This window comes from Harpia harpyja, chromosome 17 (assembly GCF_026419915.1).
Source record: "Harpia harpyja isolate bHarHar1 chromosome 17, bHarHar1 primary haplotype, whole genome shotgun sequence".
In the NCBI taxonomy this organism is placed as follows: Eukaryota; Metazoa; Chordata; class Aves; order Accipitriformes; family Accipitridae; genus Harpia; species Harpia harpyja.
In genome coordinates, this window is record NC_068956.1 from 9,019,860 (window position 1) to 9,045,840 (window position 25,981).

Consider the following 25,981-nt stretch of genomic DNA (forward strand, 5'->3'; position numbering starts at 1 on the left):
ATTGGCCTCTTTAGTTCCTTCCTAAATTCATAGTATCATGATTACTCTTTTAGTAATATATCAGCAAGCACTTCTAATACAGTCTTGAATTTTTGGTTTTGGTGTCCTTTTCCTTATTTATCTTAGTCAATTGATCTCAGTATTCCATATGCTACTTTTATTCTTTCTACATAGATACAGGACATCTCCTTTTCATATTTTGCCTTACTGGCATTTCATATGTAAGCTTGTCATTGACGCCTTAGTTTGTGAATATCCTGTACTGTTTTTTTTGTCCTCAGAAGCCAATCTTGTCTTCTCAGTCTTAGACTGAGATTCCATGTCCTCTTTGCATCTTCCTCTCCAGATTCATCAGTGATGTATCTACACAGTTAGTTAAATGTGAGTCTAAAGTGATTCTTAAGTCGAGATTCAGCTGATATCCTTGTTGCTTACACACATTTAAGTGCAATCATAGTTGAAGCTCTGGAGCACCTCAGGAGTGGCTCAGGCAGAGGGTGCTCAGCAGAGGAGACCCAGGTTCTGGGAATTGCTCTCATGAGCACCAAGCATCAGCCCACAGTGCGTGTAACATACTGCATAAATCTTGTGACAAGCACTCTGGCCTACTTACCGAACACAAATCTGAAGTCTCACTCTTTTCATATACATGTGAACATATATACGTTCACAACATAAGTGAGAAAGTCCAGGCAATGCTTATCAGTGAAGTTTTTCATTTACTGATCTTTGGGAAGGAGTTAAATGTGGTAAGTTATGTGGAGGGAAGTTTTGAATCCCTGTTACAAAATCATAGTGAACAAGCATGCTGGTTGCTTTCTTTTAGCTTAAAAAAAATCACTAAATTGTAAGACTTGGCTTACAAGCAGACAAACAAATAAAAGCAGATAGTGGTTTTAAGCTGAACTTCCCTGAAAAAATGTAAATAAATCACAAAGGTCTCTGTATATGTGAAAGAAACCGAGTCTAATTCTTTTGCCATAACAAACTCCTACAATAGGAAAACAGGTTATTAAACAGCCCCTGAACAGACGTGAAGGCAGACTGCAGTTCTTAAAATTCCAGCCTTGTTCCCAAGGTTCATCCCTGTTTTGAGCAGAAGGAGGATGGGAGAAGGAAAGGAGCACCCAGTCTACGTATTCGTTCAGCTACGTAGGGTCTAGGGGAGCCATTAACTTGTTTATCTGCTCTTGTCATGTTCTGCCTCCCTTAAGGACACTGTTTGCCTATTGCTGCTTCATGATCTAGGTAGCTGAAACAGGCTGAATAGGATTAGGAGGGGCTTTTTAAAAAACAACCTTCTACACTGAAAACAGTGATTTATAAGGGGGTTGGGGTTTTTTTTGTAGGAACATAGCAGCACTGGCAGTAAGGCTTCTCTGGTATCAGATGACCTTTATGGACAAAGCATGAAAGAAAGATCATACTCCAGACAGGCAGAGAAATTAGACTCCAAACTTTCCAAGAAATTGCGCTTTGGCTTTTCTCACCATTAAGTGCCCTGATATTTCTGAAGGCATATAATGGAATTGTACCCCTCTCCTTTTATGTAAACACTAATTTGTGATTAGATTTGGGATGGGATTTATTAGTTTATTATTTTCATCATACTGTAGTGATAATAGAAACTCAGAATAAACACAGCTGAGAGGTGGTAATGGAGCATGGTATAAATTAATTTTTCTTGCAAACAAAAAAAGTTGGATCCAGTGTTCCAGAGAATTCTTTAAAAAAATTATTCTGCAATGAAGCAGGGTATTGCATATTGCTTTCAAAACCTTGGTCTCCAAATTGAAATGTAATTGCACTATTTCTTTTGCTAAAACATTCTTCACCTAAAGCAGTGTATTTCGCTGAAACAACTGCCATGGAATTCTGCACTGAAAGAATTTACTTTGGGCTGTGGACTTTTAGGTGGTTCAAAGACATGATGTGAATTCACATTATTTTTAGATGGAGGAGGGCACTTTACCTACTATTGTGTTATGAAATTATTCCCCTTAATTCTTCAACAGCAAATAAATCAGCAATCTCTCTGGAGATGTGTTTAGAAAATAGTGTGTATGACAGTCTTTTATCTGAGGGCTGCAATTCACGTTCTGCTTTTCACTGCATGCAGTGCAATTATTCCAGATTCATGCCAGTCTAAGTAAGGCCAGATTTTGGAATGGAATAGAGAGGATCTTTAAATAGGAGAGTGTTTTTGTTGGTGGTGTTATTGGTTTGGTTTGGGTGGTGTGTTTTTTTTTTTATTTCCATTTAGCAGGGAAAGTAAAACAAAATCTATTGGCTGGAAACAGAGTGTAGCCAGACTTGAGGTAAGGCATTGATTTCTAGTGGTGACAATGGCAGACCACTAGAAACCAAATTATTAAAGGACGTAGAAAATTTTCTCAGATGTTCTGTTTGCAATTCAAGATTAGATATGAACCTGCATTGGTAGGAGTAATGTGGTTTCTTACAACAGCTATAAAAACCCCACTTTGATATATGAATTCTCACTTAACAGCTTTGTTCTCTGTTGTTTGAGATTAGATTATTATACTATTTCCTCTCGACCTGAAAATCCATATATGCCTCATCAATGAGATGATTGTTTGTTTTGAAAGATCAAACTATACTAGAATTGTATGTAACTATTATTTATGAACATAAAGTTAATCTTTAAAACAACAGAGAGAGATATATTATCCTTGAAGAATTTGTGTATAGGCACACCTGGTTTGCAGAAAAATGCACTGAAAACATAGCTCTAAGTATTTCAGAGAAAAAAAATTCAGTTTTCAGTCATATCACAGAATTTTTTTAATACTGTTCAAAAAGTACCTGACTCTACATAAACACCAACTATAACATGATGTAGACAATCGAGAAACAAGCAAATGTATTTTTCAATGCTAAAATAAATTACATTTGTACAGGTAGAAAGCAAAACCAGAGCTGATAAAAATGTTTATGAAAAATCATTTTCAGTTCACATCAAAATAATAACTTTACATTCTCTATTTTTTAATAGTATAAGCAGCAACAACATAAAAAAGAACAAACGCTCACAGAATGTTTGAAACCAGTTGTTCATAAGTTATTAGCAAATTAAAAAAAATAATTACAAGCACTTGTAGCCCACACAAATCTTTTAGAATTGGCACCATCTCTCTAAAACATCTATATTCTATATAGATTTCTAATTACAAATACCACCAGCAGCTGCCATATAATCCTATTAGTACATGTAATATACATAGTATATTTGTTCCCATTTGGCAGATCGGAGTGACTTAATGATTATTGTTTGTTTGTACTGTCATTACTCAGATGAGACAAACCCAGCCATATATACCAATTCATCACCTAGATGAATTTTTTACTTACCGTAATGCTTCACTGGTCTGTATTTTTTTTCCTTTTCACAGTATAAGACTGTAAGGGGCAATTGCAGATATTTGAACAGAGGGCATAATAATAAACCATAGCAAAAAAATGAATTCAGATAATTCAACTGAAGTCTTTAATAAGTGCAGTGCACACTGAAATGGGTGGCAGATGAATGATTTTCTTGTTTATGAAGAGTACTGACTTTCTTTTGTGAGATTCATGAAACTGCCAGAAAACTGTGTCTTGTTTCTTATTTTTGGACATGTTCTCTCACATCAAGTCACATTTAGTCAAAATATGATTTTCCCATTGGGATACCTGCTAGAGTAGCAATGATAAAGAATGGTGGGAAGCTACTATTCACCAAGCCTAGAAATTTGCTTCAAGAATGAACCTAATAAAACACATTTGCTGTTTGATTCAAAAGAAAGTGGGAGGAACATCCTGTCATTGTCATTCTCCACTGAAGCAAATAGCCAAGATCTAGACTTGGTTGACCACTATCAAACTTCTATTTTCTTTACATGAATATTAATCTGGAGTGATTCCATTGACCTCGATAGGTTAAGGGCCAGTGCCAGTAAAGGACTTCAGCACTTAAAAGTTATGCAGTGTAATACCTATTTTTTTATACTATTTGGCTCTAGTGTGGAGGCCAGAACCCTTCGTTAAATGTCTAACCTTACTGTGAAGTTCGTGAGAAGAGTTAGGTGCCCAGGAAAGCAATGCAACAAGGAAAAAGATGTCTAAGATTACTCTACTTGAGCCAGTATGGAAATGTAATGCACAGAAAATACTAATTTTCAACTGGGACTCATTTCTGGACATGATTATACATTTTGTTTCAAAGATGGGTCACCTTTGTAAAAGATGACTGGAGGAAAATGAAATGAGTCCCTTTTTTCTGCAGTCTCAGAGAAGTGGGAAACTCAAGTTTAATTCCTTCACCTATCCAAGAAAACTCAGACTTTCCCTTTTCACAGAGTGGTCTGAGAACTCCAGATGGAAGACAAGATGCTTGCAGACACAGAGGTAAGGAAGGGCACATCCTCTCCTCTTGTCACTAAAGCACTTTTCAGGAAAGTATTTAAGAGTTTTTTGAGCCAATATGTAGCACAGAAAAAATGTTGTCTCCACTTCTTTGTAGTTAAAATACTCACCTGGTCCTTGCACCAGAGATTTTTAAAGTATTTTATATTAAATGGTCATACACCATCCCTAATTACATCAAGTGCACGTCCTATCAGGGTGTAGAGTAGCTTTTCCTTTTCTGCTCCAGGACTCTGGAATTTGTTTCTATCTTATGAAGTTACCTTAGCGAGATGAACAGAAGATATGCCAACACTGAGTCATTAGAGCACTTTCCAGCCAGGAGGAAGAATTTGATCACCTCTGGCAATGGTAGGGTCTGAATTTAGGTCTCTTGCCTTCTGCCTGACTGCTCTAACCTCAAGGCTATTACAAAACCAACAGCATAACCAGACCCACAGCCTTAAAACAAAGGGTGATTTCTACTCCATTTTGTAGGGACTGTGATCCTGTTGGTCTATGTGCTGTGCTCTCTGTGTACTCACTGGTGGTATATACAGATTTAACCCAGGAACTGCTGTTTTCTGGATCCCTGATGGGTTTTAGCATGAGTTAGGTGCAAAAATCCTTAGATGTGTCAAGATCAGGGTAGTTCTGAGCATACGCAGACATACAATGCTACATGCCTGAGTGAGGTGGCAGTTGAATAGTGATTTTAAAATTGAGTTTTAAATGTAGGTATTAAATTCTGCTGAACTCCTAACTTTAGGCACCAAAGTCCTTTTTTGGGTCAGCCCTGACACTGGTCTCCAATACAATAAAAAAGTCACGGTCACATTATTAATCCTGAGCATAGTGCTCTGATATCCCTAAGGACCAACATTTTTTGTATGCTGTCTGTTGCTGTCATGTTTTTTCCCTCTCGCCTCATAAATAATGCATTAAGCAGAATAGCAAAGTTGCATGCTTTCCTCTACAGAATTTACACCCACAGCTACACTGTCTTTCAGTCTGGTCTTGGTCTCTCTAAAGAAAACATCACCAGGTGAACTCCACTATCATCCAGAGCTTGAATCATGGATTGGCCTTCTCATTTACTCTCCTTGGAGATCTTATTCTCCCAGTTTTGATCACAAAGTTGTCCTTTTGCAAACATAGCAACTGAATAAACATCCAAGCAAGCTAACATTTTTTTTTTTGCTTTTAAAACTTTTAACAGTTAATTTTTAATTAGCATTTAACTTTTGATTTGCTTTTGTAGCTGGAAATCAATGGAAGAAGCCAGCACCTTGTGATCAACCAGGCTCCCATGAAACATCAGCAAGTGCTTTGTGACCGTGGTCTAAAAATCTCTGGTCTAAGGTATCTGTATGAGTCTAGGCACCAAATGTTCAGATAGAAGTACAAGGAAGCACATCTGCAAAGTCATGCAATTACTCTTCAGAGCCAATTAAAAAATACAGTTCTTCGGTATTGCTAACACTTCTTCCCAACTGGCCTGCCAGAGTGATTCACTTTATTTCAAAAGCACAGATTCTAGAGGTGGTTACACCTTCAGTCTTCAGGGTTGGCCTCAAGCACAAAAGAAACAAAGGATTTTCCGAGGTCCCTGTGGTCAAGAATGACAATAGTTTCAACTCCTTTAATTCCCTTTCTGGCAGCAGCACTAAATTGGAAGGCAAATTCAAGCCATTCAGTTGGTACTTGCACATTCTTTAGTTAGACTGGAAAGTGTTCATGTTTGTAACCTTTGCTTTTATGTCTGAAAAACCCTGCCATTATATCTTAATGTCCTAAACAGAGACTAGCATACAAACAGCATAATGAAATCATAATGTCTGTCATTCATAATTTTCTTTTTTCTTGTGTCAAACCCATTGGCTTCTATCAAAGGACTTTCCAGTCTCGCAAATTTCCCACTAGGCTCCTTTGAATTACTACTACAGTCATTACATAATTATTATCTTCTTCCTCAAAAAACCTTTCTTCCCTTTGTAGAAATCCAAACATCATACAAGGTGACATTGGTGCATTCCAGCCCGTACAATTAAAATGGATTCTGCGTTCTTTAAATGCCACTAAGGCTGACCTATCTTTCATTAAAGCTAGACTGACAACAGGGAGGTACAATCTCAGCAAGGTCTATGCTTGGTTCCTTGTGCAATTAAAATTTCTGCTGTGGCTAACAGATATACAAAAGATGCATGACTCCTCCCAAAGTAAGAGTGAGCAAAAGTGTTTAAAATTTGGATTGTGTAACATTAGGGGTTTAGCCTCTTAAAACATGTATTCAGCTGTTAGACTGAAGGTTTTGCGTGTGTGTGCATGCGTGCACGTGCACATGCATACATATATCATCTTGACAATATATATGAAAGTTGTCAAGAAGCTCTGAGCAATAGCTGTGGCCAGGATTGTGCAGAATTGCAATTTGGGAGCAGAAGAGGTATATTTATGCTGAGTCACAGTTTGACAGTTTCTATTTCTCACTCCTTTTTACTAATTTTATTTTTAAGAAAAGATTTTCATGTCTGTCTCTATGATCCTTATTTCCACTGTTGATTATTTCACAGTGCAGTGAAGCCCACAGATTTTAGCAGGAATACATTAATATTAAGTGTCCACCAACACAAGAAAAGACTACAGAACTGGGAACCTAAAAGACTAGGGAAAGATCAAGGTGGAGAATGTTCTAATAAGGACATTGGTCAACAGCTTAAAGTATAAGAGAACTGATAGTAATAGAATCCCTTTGAAATTCACATTAACTATCTCAGTACACTCCGTATATATCAAAACAATATTGCACCAATGGGAAACATATTTTACCACATAAGTCTTCCATGAACAACATTTAAGTGGTCTAGACTCCCTAAATGAGAATGGTTGTGTCACAGACTGATTGGACATGCCCTTCCCTTAAATGTGGGTTGTAACCTGTGAAAGAAGATGCTTTCTCCTAAAGACGTGAGCAGCTAAAGAACGATGAGACATGCTAGTACTGTGAACCAGGAGGGAAAAAACAAGCTCTGGTCTGGAAACCATACAGCTGCACAGAACTGAGTCTGCACTAATCAGTCGAGCGAAGAGGCAAGAACTACATATAAGCAACAAGGACCTACAGTCATGACTTGGCATATCTACCTGCCTTCTGGAGTAGAGCTGTTTTGTTACCTGCCGGTTCATGCTATAGTCATAGCTAGTAAACGACTGTACCTGGCAAAATAAGCATGCCCACAGACTGCTATTGGATAACACTGCCTTGTGCAGGATGTACAAAGTCACTAGAGTATCTCTGTGAGGTGCTAGCCTGGATTCAGTCATGTATTACTTTTTTTTTTTAATGTTGTTGAGCAGCAAATTGGGTGCAGCACATAATGGTGAAACTAGCTTCCCAAAAGAATAGAAAATGTTCTTTGCTAAAGCATGTGAATGTGCTTTCATCTTTTGTTTGTTTGTTTATTTGATCGATTATTTATTATTTTGGACATGGGGGAGGAAAAGGGGGTATGAATTTTGATTATAAAATATTTATTATCTTCAAAGAAATAAGATCTAAATGTTTTGAAAATGAAACATAGCAGCCTTATTTCAAGGCTCCCTTCCATGAGGCTGTCTTCTATATAAGGCTACACCAACTTAACTTTGAATTGAAATACATCACTCACCACTTCATACTATCCTTAAATAAAATAAAACAAACCCATAAAATTTTGGCACCTGAGGACAGCTATGTCATGAAGGAGAGAGCCAATACAATGTGCGTTTAGGGCCTGACTTACAAGTTCTATGTAACTACACCTATCAAAAATTATTTAGCTTCTATTCAAACTTTAAAACTCTTCCCTGCCTGTATTAAAAAAGTGCTGTGACAGTATGAAGTGCACTAAACTGTACTACCTTGATATAGGAAAAAATATGAGGAATCCTCTTGCTTCTTCTGTGAGTTGCTAAGAAACAAAGAAAGACTGTTGGTTCATATCTCATTAGGTCTTCTCTGTTTTAACCTTTACTCTGTATTGCTTTGAAAGTATTTTTTCTTTTTTTTTTTTTTTGTCACAGTTCATAGCTGCAAGGCATCAGCAGCTAAATAAAGTTAAAATTGTTGCTTATTAAAGAGTAGCTAAATCACCTCTAAGCAGATTTTGACACAGGGGTTTTTTTTTTCCTATGTATGAATTATGATTATGACAACCTTTCCACTGACAGTTAGCATTCATCATAATCCAGATTGGTCTCCTAGAATTCTGTCATTCAAAGTATGGAGAAAATCCTTAGGGTGTTTACCTGTTCCTTACAAGCAAAGACTATGGGAGCCCAAATAAGTATTTTAACTGGTAATGTTAGCATAAGAACGTCCATAAAAATGTGTTAATTTCAGTAGGGAGTGCAGCTATAATATAGCTTGATAGTGCTGCTAGAAAGAGAATATTCATCTCAACAACTTGCCCTGATAAGGGAATTACAAAACAGTACTCCAGAAAATATTTTTTGCTACTTCATTATTAGTTGGCAACATGGTGAAATAGTCAGGAAATCTTCCTTAGGTTTTGTTGATGTGAAGGTGAATCCAATGTTAACAAATTGAATTTTTTATACTGATAGAAGAGAATTTCATTAACAAACGTGTAGGTTGAGAAGTCACTTGTAAAGCCCTCCATATTGCAGTCACTCACTGCAAAGCCTCAGCTTAGTGTTATCCACGTGTAACGTATCACGGACACAATATGCTTCAGCAAAAAGTTTGGTAGTTATTGAACATACATTACTGCTTTTTGAGATCTTCATAGAAAAAAAAAGAAAGAAAGCTTGACAGGTTGGTCCCAGATTTGAGTCCGTTAGAAAATGTACATTCAATGTTTGGTCTTCTATTCTTGATAAAAGATCAAGGTTCACTTCTGGGTAAGGAATCAGAGTAAACAAACAAACCATTGTACAGTTGTTTACAATCTAGTTTCCCCTCTGCCCCGTATATTGTACACACAGTTCATTGTAATACTAAAGCAAAGCACTTGGTATGTAACTGATTTAACAGACTCCTTATAAGCCCTCAAAAATAGATTCAGTGTTTCTGAAAAGCCCATGTTTTTTTAAGGCCACGATAATCTGCCAAGAGTCATTTTGTCTTTAAAACGGCATAATTAATCTGATGTTTCCACTTCTCAAGTAATTTCTCTTCCTCCTCTCTGTTTCTCACAAGATGACCCAACGCCTCTCACTCTATCTGCGTAAACACTGGAGATCTTGAAGGCTTGGCTGTCCCCTCACTACTTGTAGCTGTTGAGATCCAACGTTGTCTTGAACTACATTCACAGCGAAGAAGAACTTTGAGTATAATCTCTGATGAGGAGCGTGTCATACTTTGGGGAGGACGGGATACAGAGAGCTGATTCGGAAACCGGAGAGCTGGGAGATGCACTTCCAGAATCGATGGAGTCTCTAAAAGGAGAAGGCGGAGTTAAAGCTACCAACTCCTCAAGGTCTTGCTTGGTTGATGGGGTCTCTGAAGTGCCTTCTTTGATGCTGCCATTTGAAGGTTTCCTGGCTGATTGCGAAGCGCCATTGACTTCAATGGCAGGAAGCGGTTGGATCTCTGCAAACGTGGTCATTGTCGTAGGGAGCTGGATTTCCCGTGGAATCAGGTATGAAGAGCAGAGAGGAGTGGCCACCATTGTCCCCGGAGTGGCTGTTGAAAGCATCATAGAGTTCAGTTCGCTGATATTGGCTGTAAAGCGAGTAACTACACTACTGATCTGCTCCATGAGGGAGCCTTGAGAGGAGCTACTTCGCTGAGGAGGCTCTGACTGGAGGGTAGGGGCATCATCTTCTGTTCGGCTGACGGAGGCAGTTCTGTGGCTCAAGGTGCTGATAGGCGAGGGAGTCTGCGGTCGGTACGGAGCTGGGTATTGCTCTTCTGCTTCCGAAACGTCGTAAAGCGTTTTGGCACTGGCCTCAGGAAATGTAGCGCTGCTACTATGTCGGCTACTATCTGTGCTTTTAGAGAAAGGCTTGATCACTGCAGTTTGATTGGGGTTCTCTTTTTTGTTGATGTGGATCGACAGCCGCTGCCAAAGGTGTGCTCCTCTGCTGCTTTTCTCATTCTGGGCCCAGGAAACTGATTTCCCATTAGAACTGTAAACAGAAATAAGGTAAGATGGTAACTTGCATCAAAGTTAAAAATGTAATCACTGTACCTATAGCATGGGTATGTGGTGTCCCAGAGCTTATATTCATCATAAAGCTGACTTATTTCATCTGTATCTATATCATCTATATCTACATCTATTTCTATCTGTTGCTATATATCTGTACCTGTCATTTATACCTATGTGTTCTAGGAAAACAAGCAGAGTGTGCCAGCTCATTTCACAGGCCATTTGTGCATCCAGCCATGACCTACTCTGTGGTAGTTCATGGCCACTGCTGACCCCTCTGTTGCTGCCCTTGGGACATAGACAGTGTCCATCTTGGGTTACGGAGCAGCTTGATGGTTTCCCTTCTATCAGACTGGTGTCAGGAAGGAGGGCTGTGGGACTAAGGGATGCATGGAGGAGTGAGGAGGAGGCAAATGATTGAAGGGAATAGATGAGAGACCTGGGCTGGCTGGGTTGCAGGGGACAGGTATGTAGGCTGGCCTGGGAGCATTCAGTGGTAAGGAGCTTGGGGTAGGGTGATGGCAGTGGATTCCTGGTATGGGGCAGGGAGTGCAGACTGGGAGATGGAGAAGCATAGTCCGTTATGGCTGGAAGTAAAAATATCTGTTTATATCCCAGTGCTTGGAAGTACTGGAGCAATACTCAGGGGCTATGCTGGTTGAGGGTGGAGAGATGCTTCTAATGGGTGACATCTTCTTCATCAAGGTACTTGGTAAATTAGCCACCACTAGATTAAAGAACTTAATTTTTTTAATTACAGGTCAGCTCAGAGAATAAACCTATATTCCTAGTAGGAAAGAAATAATGGACAAGCTATACAAGCAGGTCCTCATGGTGACCTGAGTTTGGAGATAGCAATAAACATTTTGCTGCACTCTACTGCAAAACGAGTCCTCTTAGGGTAGTTTCTCTTCAGATTCCATCATACCCTGCTCTTTATCAAAGTTGATTATTTTTCTCCTCTTGCTACCTAAGGAAAGCCAGCTGCGGCACTTATAAACACGTGGTATGAAACCACTCCTTTCCTTTTACACCTTCCTTAGGTTGATGAGCTGGTGTTTGTACATACATTAACCTGTAGTTCTTGGGATTAAGAAAGACCATTAGAAATACTTTTTTTAGCTGAAACAGACAATGACTCTGAAATGATGTCAACAGGAAAAACATAGTCTCCACATACAAATAAGCGTGATTTATATATAAAATGCAACAGAACTTTAAACAATTCACTTTGGTTTCCAAAACATTTGCTACAGCCATTTAGGATTTTTGGAAAGACAACCACATTGGAGACCCTGGCAGAGTATCACAAATTTGTTGTTTGTTTGTTTGCTTTTTAAGCCTGAAATAGATATACTCACACATGTTAGCCTGCAGTGTAACAGTTTGCAAGACACATAGCTTACTAAACACAGATGACTTTATACCAGCCTTCATGTGGAGGTTTGCCATGCACTATCAGTTTAATAGCTCTTCCAGTCATCTAAAAAAAGTTGTGTGCTGCGTGTAAACAAAACCTTCTTGTGGGTTTACATCCACGATTACATTACATGGAATTACGATGGATCATGTAACACAACATATGCCAACAGCTTTCCCCTTCAAAAGCAGCATAACAGAATCCAGTAGACAAACACAATGTAAACCAGTGGGTATTTTAAGACAGGCTAGACTGGGAGATGATCTGTATGAGTATATAAGGGCTCACCCCTTTGCTGCAGTGATGACCAGGATGTTATCTGGATCTTAGAAGTTAACTGTTATGCACCTACCCCCAAAATGCCAGGCAGAACAGCTGGTGGCTTGTATGTTCCTGTTCAGACAATCCCTTCCTTTTGCTGTACCTCAATCAGAGCAAGCAGGAAAAGCAAACACTAACCTGTAGCACTGATCACTTTGACTCTTTGCATCTCTGTGGATACGATTCTGAGCTGAACAGGAGCGTCTTCCAGAGGAAAACTGTTGCCTCTGAGGACTGTGCGCTCCTCTCACTGGAACATGTACTTGGAGGGTGTTGAGAGCTCATTGAGGGCTCCTTGGTTATACTAAGTCCTGAACTGAGTGGGAGCTTGGTGCCAGCAGCAGGAGCAGGATTTGGATCCTTTGGCAGGTGAGATCTTGCCTCTAGTTCTGGTACGATGACCATGAGACCTCCTGCCAGCTCCTGCTGAGTTTGAGCTGGACCAGGAGGCTGGGTGACCCAGCACTTGTCATTTTGAGCTGGCAGAAAGAGAGGGCCTAGTTCCAGTCTTGGATGTCCTCCCTGGTGGGGTCTCTTAACTCCTGCTGAGTTCAGAGCTCAGAGGGATCTGTGACAGACCTGTCTGCCACAGAGGTGAAATAAATGCCATTAACATGAAGGATTAGCCAATGCAAATGGAAACGCTTGCCTGAAGAAAGAGGTATATTCTAGCACCCCTCCTGACTTCAAGCACTGGCTTAGTACAGATGTTCAAACCCTACGGCTTTACGTGTGTACATGAGCACTAAATGCATGTAGACATTTTCAGTTGACCGAAGGTCAGATTGTAAGAGGTTGTGAAGGGAACATGTCAGTCTCTCCCTGGTCACCATTCAGGAGACAATTATTAAGGAGGCTAAGGAGCCTGGGGAAAGTAAAAGGATGAAATCCGGGGATGTGTCCAGCCCTGGGCAAGGGCAGCTGACAGTTAAATCTTCAGGGAAGCAGCTGTCACCAGCCCCTCCGAATCCCAGTTTGGGTTTGGGTCAGTCTTGGCTGATGCACTCGTTTACTGCCTTTGCACTGTGCCCAAGAATAATCAAGCTTTATGTGTGGCTCTCATGGAGATCCTAGGGCTCTAAAGGAGACCTAGTGGCTGTTTGACTTGATATAAAATTCCTTGATATAAAAAACTGAATAGGAAGCAAGCAGCAATTTATCAGTAAGGAATGAACCCTGTAGTTAAAATCCTAGTAGTTTGCCCAGCAATAATTGGAATTGTTATCTCAGAAATGTATCATCCACTTTATCATACTGCACCTACTAACTACAACGTCAACACTGGACTGAGGTGTGCAATCATGTACCACCTCTGTGAAAGGAGCACCACTTGTTTTCATATATCGGTATGAAGCTGGGTTACAGGTAAATTCCAGTGATGGTACTTTATGATTCTGCTCTAACTGCATACTGCTACTCTGTCAACTTAACTGGAAACCACGATAATGCACACAATTTAAAAATACAGAAATAAAGATAGATCAGAAACATAGGCTATGATGTCTACTGATGGAATTGTTTATATTTATTATGCCCAGCTCTGCCATGACCCTTTGATGATAGGAAACTTTAGGTTAGTGAAATTTCAGAGTTTTCTTGCAAATAGATTTTGGCTCCCTCAGATGAGAACAGCAAAATTACACTTTTGACCTCTCAAAGGAATTCCACTGCAAGTTTGGCTGAATACACATTTCTCTACTCCACTCTGCTTTTCCACTGGCACACTGCACTGAGTAGAGAGAGCAGAGTATAGGTTGTATCTGGAGAAGAGCAAACTCCAATCAATCATTGACATACTTTCCAAACTAAAATGTTAGCAAAATACTTTTCTTTTTTTTTTGTAAAACAAAACCTTTTGCATGGCACATTTTTTCTTTTCTTTCAGTATAGGTTAATTATGTTCAGTTTTACACATGAGAGGGATTTCCTTAGAACGGGTCATACTAATAGTTTCTCCAGTCTCTTTAGTAAAAGCTGCTTTGCTTTTGATAGCTAGGCTTCTTCCCGCCTGCTAGACCTACCATGACATTATATGTTCAAGAAATGAACGTGGTATAAATGAGAGAGCTTCTGAAGTCTCTGATATTTCAAATATTTCCTCTACAGTTGTCCACTTGCTGACAGAATAGCAATTAGTATTGTTTCTCATTTTCTTCCTTTACTTAGTCTTTTTAGAGTCACTTAAGTTTTGTCTTTAGGGCTTTTTTCTGTATTCATAAGGGATAGTAACTGCTTTTTATCCACTTAGGTGTTAAGAAAAATGTTCCCCTCCCCTTACACGTTTTGTCTTACTGTCTAGAATAGATCACTTTTTGTCCTTTGTTTTGGTTTCGGCATTTCTTGCTCTGTGGTATGATTATCTATGAGATGGTGCATAGCTCTGCCACCAGGGTTTCTTTAGCCAGATGCTATTAAAGCAAATGCGTTTTGTGAGGTCCTTCAAAATGCAGAAGAAATGAAAAACGCGAAGAGGAATTGACAGTCACAGCAGCTGAAAACTCTCATATTTTAGCAAGAGTGCCATTCTCATTCATTACCTGAAATTGCTAAAATTAATTCTGATGATGAGTGCCTAAGGTCTAATATTGGGACAGTTACTGAAAGCATATGTAATTTGAAAATAAGTCACTTATTCCCTTGTTAATATCTTTAAATGAAATAGGAAAAAGAGTTTAAATGATGGAATTTATTATTTTCTAAGAAGGCTTAGAGTTCATAGCTACATAGCATTATTCACCAATGGAAACTGGAATACAAGGGGAATCAATAGAGGTTAACACAAATATTTAAGGGAATTTTTGTTTTCTATCACATACCAATATCAGTATCTGATTCCTGATTTCAAATGATACAACTGAAAACAGATACTGGACAATAATTTGATGGAGGCCTGTATGATCTGTTTGCAACCTGTCCTTACATGACTGTAATAAGGAATGTTTTAAAATTCTTTAATTTATAAGTCCATGCATGAAAATTCATCTTTCAGAACACTGGTCTAAATTTTATTGAGCTAAAATTGGCAGCAAACTTATGCTTAGATGTTTCAATAGCTGAAGTAGAGTATTGTATTCAAACTTGAAGAAATACCTTGTTTTTAAAGAAGCTGATGTAGTTAAGTTATTGCTCCAACACTGTGCAGACCAAGCCTGTTTCTTAAGGACAGTGTTCTCTCTTTAAGGGAGAAGTCCTTCTGTCTTATCCACAGAAGCAGCTGGCAATGGTAAGCAGGATAAACTTCTGTACTTAACTTAGTTCATACAACTTTCTGGCAAGGAGAACTCTTGTTATTCAAAATAAATAGTAAGAAGCTGTTGTCCTTTTAGAGTCCTCTGATGAAACCTTATTAAAGACTTAATGATATAATTACTCTGCCTGAAAAAGATTTGTGTGCTACCTGTAGATTTAATTAAAAACTGACTCTTCATAAGGGGTGATCTGTGTGTGTGCCTGTGATGCATGCAAGCACAGGTGCATGTGTATTTTGTTTCTCTAGTCTTGTCACTTAAGCCAATCTCAGATCAATATACATTTTGCTTGTAGTGACCCAAATTCTTCATCCTTGGAAGAATGCAAGTGCCTTGCAACATGCTAAAAACACTGAAATGAAATAAGTGGTTGAAGTGGCAAACTCCAATATACCTGTATGAAGAAGTCATAGTTTCTCCTGGGACTGCAAGACAAGCTGGAGGACTGGCTAAAACTCAACGCAGAACCTTAAGGCATCTAAACTAGGTCAGTTCCACCACTGTAATGTTTTATGTCATTGCTATTCCTTTCATTTTAATTAGCTTTTAAGGAAACCTCTACATGCCTACGTAATTGTTTCCCTGGGTGAAAGCCAATTCTGCCACACACAAATAACCTGCTAGTGATATATCATTCAAGTTGTTTAGCTTAAATTATTCCCATGTTGCTTGTTCTATGGAGATAAATAACAATGAAACACAAAAGAGGAATGACACAGGGCAGAAGTTCATTTTGTCCTGTCCCGAGTTCTAGAAGTAAACAACATATTTTGCAATTATTTTGCAAACAGAGTTGTTTTCTGTTAACAACAGCAAGGGCATTTATTTATATTACTACATGAACTGTAATCTGTTGATGCCTCCTATCCTCATGAAAATCACAGCTGACATTTATATGAATGACTTTAATGTATAAGGATGAAAGAAACTACAAAGTGAGAGAGAGCTGATGGACAGAAACTTTGCCAATGACCTCCCAGCGCAGCCACCAGCAATGCTAATGCTGGCAGCTGTTTCAGCAGCATGCCTGGTTAGAATAGGAAATGAAGTGTCTGGTATCTGAATGAAACATTTCTAGGACGCCTATTATCATGACCCAAAGTGCAAAAGTGATTTTGATACCAGATGTAACTTCTTTCTTCTATTACTGTGACCTCATTGCAATTGTTAATTAAGGCAGCTAGTGCTGGGTTTTGCTTCTCATCCGAAAAATGTCACTTCAAGCATCTCTGAGCACACCTCTCCTACAGTGGAGCATCCTATTCACAGGATGGAGAGAGGACAATGCCACCTCTTGAACTGTGAGTTTTGCTTCCTAATGCACAAAGCTTCAAGATGCTTTCAACATTGCTTAGTCAACATGTTTTCTCATTTTTTTCATTGATAATTTGCTAAAGGTATGAAATGGAAACTGGGAAAAACAGGAACCATCAGCTTACCTGACCCTGAAATAAGAGCACAAGCAGTACACAAGAAAAAAAAAAAGATTTAACTATCCCAGTTGTATCTCCAGAGTCAAGGGTTGATTTGAATTCTATCCTCTGCAAAGAGCATACAATTGGAGGAATTTCAGGTGTTTGGCATGCCTGATAAATAATTACAGAGGTATTTATGCACATGGGACTTACCAGCAGAAAAATTACTCTTGTGAATTATTAAGCAGTTTCTTATTTGTTGTATTTAATCAAATCAGAAATGCAAATACAATGCAAGAAATTGAAAAAAAAGATGTTGTGATGCCTGCTTTGTGAAAGCCCTTATAAAACATCCCATTCCATAATTGATTTTATCAGATATATGTGAACGATGCTCACAGGTGATGCAGTATGTAGTAATTTCTCTTAATCAGAAATAGCCTTACAAAGCATCCCATAGTGTACCCATTACTGCTATTTTTATGCCGCTTTCCATCTTGAAAAATCCCAAGCCATTTGTAAGACTAATATACAGAAATAGTTAGGCCCTGATGTGAAAAATATCCACACTAGGGTTGGAACACAAAAATAATATTGCATGAGGGATTCGAGAACATAAGCTAAACAATACTGCCCAGTATGAAATTGCATAGCATTTTTAGACTGTAAGGATTTAAGTGGGATTTGGTCAGTATCACGGGACCTCTTCGTCCCGTGAGATGATGAGATTTTTTTGTTATTCACAAACGGTCAGACCCCTGCATCTGTCTTTTTCCATCTGCACTTCATCCCAGTGACTTCTAGCACTGGTCTGATACTTACTGAGACAGGAGAATGGCACCTACTTGCCTTTCTGCAACATCTACGTTCTCTCTGGGAGGTTCCCAAGCTATTCAGTGGTAACTCTACTTAGCTCATGGAATTTGACAAGGACCACTGGCCAGGACACTGTGGCTGGAGACAACAAAACACAGCCATCAAATGCAATTGCACTCTCTGTTAAGCAGCAGGTGTTCTTAACTGTTTGAGTAGGTCTTGCAGTTGACAGTCTTGCTGTGGAACTATTAGACTGACACAGTTTCCAGTCTTTTTGACTGTTAGGGCATCCTCTTTAACAGGAACCTTTTTCTCCTCTCTACTTGACTCAGATCGATTACAGTCTGGAATGCAAACAGATTCTTCACTGTGAAGATATAAAAAAGAAGTTTTTCAAGTGTATATATATGGCCAGGCAAAACAGAGCTGAACACTGTACAACAAAATACAGGTTTTTGACATTTACATGTACTTTTCTGCTCTTCAGAATTCTCTTATATAGTGACTCCAGATGGCTTTTAAATGAAGAATAAATATCACTGAAGGCAATGCAATGTGGGAAAAAAAAAAAATCCAGACAACACACAGACAAGAAACAGAAACCCAGCTGACAAAAAATAACAGGCGTGTATACATGTCGTACAACAGTCAGCGATGAATGTTCCTGATGTTACTTAAACAGCAGGAGTCCCCCAGGTGTGTGCTATGTGGCGTTATAGTTGATAGCCTTTTGTACATGAGTGAATATTGTTATACCCAGGGGGAACATAACACTGTGCAAGTGTTTCACTGAATACCCTCCTGCAATGATAAAATTCACCTGTGATGTAACACTTGGGAAAAGTAAAGGTATAATTTGGTCATACTGTGCTCTAAATAAGTTTATAAATAACTTACAGGGGTCGATAAGGAATGAGCAGATCTTTTAATAAAGTATAAACAAAATGCTTCTAACTTGTAGTAGAATGTAACACAATGATACAATGCTTATTAAGACTATTGTTTCCTGAAAGATTTATAACCATCGGTGATACATGTGGCTTATTAATTTATTAATGGAGATGTCTGGAGAAACGGATTTTCTGTCCTATGGGAGAGTTCAACATTTGGAAATCTGACTGGACTCAAAATGAGATGAATACCTGAAATCTCCAAGTATTTCACAGAATTAAATAGTTTGAAATGTTTCAATACAAAAACATCAAAATGGCCATATTGAAACAGCTCATCCCGGTAACACTGAAAAAGTGTAGTATTTGATACTCATTAAAATTGTAACATTGGTGTATAATGTCATTCAATATATAATGGCCAAAACAAAATTGAAAATAAATATATGAATTAAATTAAATGGAGAAATTTATGAAAAAGATGTTCTAAACTCTATTTAAAGTGAGTTTGAAACCTTTCTTTAAAACCACTGTAAAACTCAGCACTTCCCCCCAAGATATTTTGATTGAGCAGAACCAACATTTTCATATTGAAAACGTTTTCTCTGCTCTTTTTAAAAGCTCTTTCGGTTAGACCTAATGTGACCCCTAATATGTAGCAGGACCACCATTCCAGAGGAGTTCTGGAGCTGCTTACTCCGAGTTTGAATGCTGTCTCTCTTCATCTGCTCTACTGGCTTAATGAGTCAGGTGTAAGGTTTGTCCTCCCCAAAGCACCCGATTACAACAACATCACACAGGACACGTGGTTCGAATCACTTGAATGAACACGGTGCAGGTTTTTTTGGCGGTCAGATGGAACATAGAAATCAGCAGTGGCCATGTGTTTTCTTTTTTCTTTTTCTTTTCTAAACATACTATATGGGATGCACAGGAATTACAGACAAAGGATCTGGCCTGGCATTGTCCCAGGGCTGCTCCTCTTGTTTACACACATATCACACTGCCCTACGGCCACTTGCTGTTTGCTTACCTGGTCATTGTAGCTCTCCCACCATTCCCCATACTCCCTTTTGGGGTGAAACACTCTATTTCCGACTTGTGCGGGGCCAGTCTCCTGCCTTTGTACCTAATAAATCACGACAACAACAGGAGCAAACAGAAAGAAGTGATTGTGTGCTCAGCTTTCTGTGACAGCTGCTGTGCAAAGGGCCATGCACATGAATGCTACTGTGGCAGTGGTGGGGTATAGTGCAAAAGCAGCCGTGGGAGCGGTGGAATAACTGCATAAAACCCCAGATCTCTGCTACAGCAAACAGGGCTATGCAGGAGAGGTGCTCGTAATTTTCTTTTTTTTTATATATGGGATGAGCTAAAAAATTCTAGAGAATAAATAACATGCTAACCTTTTGTCTTTAATATTTTTTGGAGTTAGATCGCAATGTTTGGCTAAACAATTTAAGGGAAACAACACTTAAATTAAGGATCAGTGAAAAATCAGCTGGTGGCCACGTTCTCAATCCTAACAATGTTTTTCTCTGACCATCTCTGTAAGACTTGCTCCTCTGCTTGTCAAAGCAAGCACCAAGTGTAGTTGACTGCTTGGATAAAATTTGGGTAGGCTCACAGTTCATGTCGTGAATGGGCCTTCCTCTCTCCATTAGCAATAAAAGGAGGCAAGATGGCTTGCTGAGAGGTAGACATAAAGTCAAGTGAAATCAGCCCCAATCCTAGCACCCAGTGCAGTACTATGAATGTTTTAAATACCATACCTTGCACTTGTATGAAAAATTCACTTGGATAAACAGTTGAATACTTGAGGATCTAATTAATCCCTGGATAGGATAACCAGGATAAGACCTGGTCTTCATTTACTCTCTGGGCACTTAATTGGGATGTGAGCATTGAAGAGGTCTTACGCTGGCTCTCTTCCCAGTGGTGGATTTCACCCTAATTGTACAAATTCTTGTGCTAGGTGTTGAAATACCTATTTAAATGCTTCAATAAAATTTGGGCAAAATGCCTGCAGATGTCTTCTCAAAGAGTTTGTGATATCCCATTCCCACATGCTATGAGCTCCATTGTGGGTATTTAACACACTTCTGTGGGGAAGCTTGTACATTTTAACACTGCTAACATTACAGAATAAAAGACTTATTTATTGCTTGTCCATTATGATCTCAATAGCAAAAGGTACCTTCAAGAGAACAATCCTGTAAACGAGAAATAACCTGAGTACACACAAAGTGAGGCTAAACTTTGGATGCAGCTGTAGTAGATCCTCAGAGGCAGTGTATATTGCATAAACAACCGGGGAAGAAGCTTAGTGAATCTGAGAGTGAACCGGAGACAGAAAAATGAGGTGTGCTCAGTGCAGAGTCCTTTCATTTATAAATTATAACCTTACTGAAAGGAGGAACAACAGAAGCTTTGCAGACTGGCTACCAAGGTTTTAAGGCAATCCAGAGTGCGGTATATGCAGTGCCCGCAGACAGGCATGAAGCTCGTGCAGGACACATACATATTAAATGGAAGTCGATTCCTAGAGCAGAGGAAAAAGTGGAGGGGCTTAGAGAGTAGGTAAATTCACTGAAAAATACAAAGGAAGTCAAACTGGATCATACAAATTCAATTGCAGTAGCCAGAGAGAAAGAGCAAAGAGAAAAGAATGTGTTGAAACTTCACAGGAAAGAAAAGGAAATAAAGTTGGGGTGAAGGTGTTAGACATCAAAGAAAGCAGAGTTTAGGAAGAGCAGGAAGGAAACACAGTTACATTTAGACCCGATAACCAAAAGAGATACTCTGTGCCCAACAAGACAGAAGGAGAAAAAGTCAAGACTAAGAGAAGGAATTTGGAGAATCTAAATGCTTACAGTAAGCTGGATACTAAAAAATAGCCAACAGAAGGAAAGAAAAGGTAAGTGTCCTTGTTAACTCCATCCTGAAGAACCCTGGTTAGGATGCATGTGACCCAGATAAAGAAACCCCCCAAATTGCCCATTCCCCAGTCATTAGCATAAATTTCACTGCTGTGAAAGTCAGCGGAGAGACTACTATGACCCTTTCAAGTTTTTCCATCCACTCAAGAACAAATTACACCATCAGAAATAGTATATTGTCACAGAATGCCTCAAAGCCTTGAACCATAGTAACTGCTGCACTGCCATTCATTCAATGCTAAACATATATGTAATTATGAAAACAGTGACCAAACTCTAATCGATCCCCCTAGTGTGGAAAGTGCATCTAACCAGTGCATGGAAGCTGCAAAGTTCTTTGGGTGACCATTCTGGAAAGGCACACAAGAAGTTCTGCGTAAAAAGGGGTTTCTGCTTTCAGAGCAAACAAAGGAAGTGATTTTGCCTCAGAATGTCTTGCATTAGAAAAATGTCCCCTTCCTGCCTGTTAAAACAAAGGATTGCTTTAAAAGATTTAATCTGAGGAAAGAACCCCCCCCCAAATATTTCTTTGCAGTTGTCATAAAAAATGCTAATGTGAAAACTAATTTGCTGTTTCAGCTGGTGTATGGAGGAGGCATAAAACACTACAGTGTGAGCAGTATGTGCAAGAATACATTTCTTTTCTCATTGTCAATTCCAGGACTATATGTTGGTTAGAAAAGAGAGAGAAGACTTTGCTTCTGTGCAGAAAGGCAGCTACTAAATTCTGTTGAAGGATTGAAAAGATTTGGGGTAAATTTTAGTGTTTCTTTGGGGTCTTTGGATGTGGTGTGGGCTGTGTCTTTTTTTGCACAGGTGTGAGTTGTCTTAAGAAAAATGCTTAATGATACATACTAATATGTTTTATAAGTGTTGATCAATGACAGGAAATTTGAGAAGTAATTCCCAGTAATTCAATCACTGCGGTGCTTGTCCCTTTGCCAAATACTTTGTCACATCACTCTATCTACACAGCACTGCTCTGCACTCTCCAGAGGGGATCAGTAGAGAGAAAGAAAATTACTCCTGGGCTGAGGGAAACCATGTCTGTACTGCCTTGGCTTTTAGTGAACTCGATGTACATGTGATACATGGCAGGAAACACCAGCGTGACTGCTCGGGTTTGAAGGACTGTTAGACCTTTTCCTTGCCTTCTTCACCTTCAAACAAAACTCCCCCTTTAGACCAAAATTAATGAATGCTATGGGAAATTAAGGGGGAATATGGGAATCATCATCCTGAATGAGACCAATACTTATCGGCTACAATGCTGTAGAAACCAGTTTTATTGTGTAGATCCCTAGTTGGTTGGTTGGTTGGTTGGTTTTTCCAATGAAGGTGTGGGCCCCTGTACTGACAAGAGATGATAGTCTTTACATATGGACTTTATTAGACTATGCCTACATTTTAGAACCAGGCGTTGGTATCCTGGTGGTCCTGACTTCATGTTAGGGTAAGAAAGACCCAGGTGTGCTCATGGTCCCTCCAGCCCCTGCTCTCTCTTAATTTCCGTGCAGAGGGTCTTGGATTCCTTGACCAGCAGTTCATTCCATATGGTAGTATATCTCCTATCTGGAGATGTTGGCAGGCCAGATCTATAAGATGTGCCATAGCCCACGTTTCTGTATAATTTGGTCAAAGACTTAGTCAAATCCTTGAAAAATAGTCTGTGTGTAGAATATGGGTAGTAATACACAGGTTCTGTTAAAATGTCCACACTACACCAGTTGAGAAAGACTACGCAAAAGACAAGTGCTTGCAATAGAGAAAAGTAGTTGTTTCAGATAATCTGTCCTCTGGAAAAAAATATTCCAGCAATTAGAAACTGGCTTTTACTCTTAAACATAAGATTTTTTTCTCTCTCCTCTTTCAGTAAAAAGTTTATCTAACTAAAAGATATCTCGCGATATCTTTTGTTTTTTTAATACAATGCAAAGCAAAGGTAATTTGCTGTGTTGGAGTTGGAGAGCTGTCAACAATCCATATTTCAAATGCAATCTCATACTGCCATGCAGAAATGTTATTAATTATTGAGCACCAAACGTGTGCTTGGCAACGTTAACCCCAGAGGAACAGAGTAGCTCTAATCAATGCAGGAGTAATGTCCTGATGAAACCGTACCTTGCAAGGGTGGAGAAAGTGATGTTTCCAGAGAAACACTTAAGAGGACAACGGTTGTACAGCCAAATCTCATTGTAAAGCAATGGCTAATCATGTACCGGGGACATAAGTTCAGCATTGCAGTGACTCTTTCCTAAGATTCTTGTTAATTAATGGGATTCCAATTTTTGGTCTGAGATACTGAAAATGGTATTAGGTGTCTAAACCTCTTTCTGAATCAAGATTTTTCCCACTAATTAACATTAGTCAAAGCAGGAAATATCTATTATTTCAACCCCAAACCTCTCATTTTGGCTATTTTGGAATAAATCTGAAGCAAGACTTTTTTAAAGCCCTGAAAGATGAAATTAGAGGAGGACAGGAGAGGGAATTCAGAAAGCTTTACAGTGTATTGATGAAATACTGTCTTTTTGCTTTCCATCATTCTTACAGGGTCTTTTCAATGTGCTTGTGCCTGGAACTTGGACAGATTGCTGAATGTTACAAAGCCAACCACCTTTCCAGACCCAGTTATACATTTTAGTTGTCAGATCTTACATACAAGTAGTATTCTTCACCTGCAATATTACTTTGTCTTGATATTAAGAAATGATGAAGAACTTGCATTTCATAGCAGCAGAGTTAAGGCTGGCCTTTAGACTAGGTAAGACAATATGTGTGTGAAGATTTCTGCATAAGTGGTAAAGAATGAAATATGAAAAATGTTTAGCGTTGTTACTGTAGGGGCTGCTCTGAACTACAAACGTGCTGTGGTCTTGAAAAGTAGTTCTGTGAGATTGGTCATGCTACCTTGACATTGCCTCACATTGCACCGAATACTTTTAAAGGGGTCTCAACTTATTGTGTGACATTTTTTCATTTATATAATGGCTAAAATAAATTATATATTATTAAGCATGGCACTTTTTGTTCCTTTAAAAAAAAATCATCATATAAACATTGTTTGCTTAATAGCACAATTTCAGCAAGCAAAATTACTTTAAAGCCAAACTTAGATTTTTTTTTTCAAGTGCAGCATAATCTTTTTCTTTTTTTTTTTTACAGCTTATTCTAATTAAGCAATCATATGCAATTGCAGCTGGTGAATTAAAATGACATTTTTGATGGAATGATATACAAAACATTATGCTGGCTCAAGGGAAGATTAGACCAATAGCAAAATATTACCAGTATGTTTATTTACCTTCTTCCTGACAGGGTATTTCTGAAATGTTGATCAAACCATTGTATAGGATTTTTGTACTGTAGGGTCTTATTTACACAAGACTTCTAGTTCTATCTATTCTATTCCCTATGCTGAACTTCTGTCCTCTCTTCTTCAGGTATATATAACTAGAGATGCCATAGGAAGGTCTCGTTACTTTATTTATTATTTCCTTCATTATGTTGAAAAGGGAAACTGCATCTCATTTGCTCTGAAGCATTTTAAATGTTAGAAACTTCTCTAGGTTTGTGAAATGGATGGATGGGGGCCTGCTTTGCAATGCCTTACCTTGGCATTGAGTTTAACATGATGTTTTTCAATTTTGCTGATTTATAATAATGAAGTTTCTCTTTTCCAATGCTTTTTATTACTTGGATCTGTTATGTTATGCTGTATATTTAATATATTAACTCTATTTTGTTTTCTAATGTTTTGCATCTTTAGTGCTTGTTTATTAGATTTTTAACCTTTTTTTTTCTGCTACCTCATTATTGGATAGTGGACTGTAAAATGACTTAAATTTTTTTTTTTGGCAATGTCTAATTGTGTTATAAGTCATCAGCTGGCAGCAAACCAGATAATCACTGCAATATATAATGCTATAATCGAAACTAGAGCAAATTAAAAGAGAGTTTTGTGTTTATATATTTTAACAGATACCTGCCTTGAATTTCAGTCACAGTTATTAAAAAATGTCTGTAACCAAATGTTCTAAGTCAGCTGAAATTCCAGTTCTTCTACCAGTCCACACCAACTTTCAGTATTCAAGTACAAATATAATTTTTTATAATTCATACAAGTATTTCCATAGTGGCAGACTGGCTCATGTCTTTGGACCTTGGAAGGAGGCTGGATGTCCTAGTCTTCTGTTTGTCAAGTTAATTACAATGCCAGTTCATATCAAAGTTTGCTCTGGAAAGAACCAGAAGTTCCTTTGGTAAACAAACCTGTGCTCAGGTCAGGTGTTAGTTTGCAACAGGATCTACATCCTACACGCTAAAGGACATGAGACCACCTGCATGGCTTGTCTGGGTGCTCTTCAGCATGA

General features: G+C 38.6%; 1 protein-coding gene across 3 annotated transcripts in view; it reads right to left on the minus strand.

The window, feature by feature from the left end:
• Positions 1 to 4,230: 4,230 nt before the first annotated feature.
• The window catches only part of GRM5 (glutamate metabotropic receptor 5), a 276,585-nt gene continuing 254,834 nt past the window's right edge, over positions 4,231 to 25,981 (minus strand). The window contains exons 9-11 of one of the 3 annotated variants that reach the window (XM_052812773.1): positions 19,703 to 19,798; positions 17,985 to 18,146; positions 4,231 to 10,536 (exon numbers count right to left, since the gene is read on the minus strand). In XM_052812773.1, the coding sequence (XP_052668733.1) occupies positions 9,714 to 10,536; positions 17,985 to 18,146; positions 19,703 to 19,798 (1,081 nt within the window). In that variant the 3' untranslated portion in view covers positions 4,231 to 9,713. The remainder of the gene's footprint in view (positions 10,537 to 17,984; positions 18,147 to 19,702; positions 19,799 to 25,981) is intronic. The other 2 variants (XM_052812774.1, XM_052812775.1) reach the window with 2 other exon arrangements.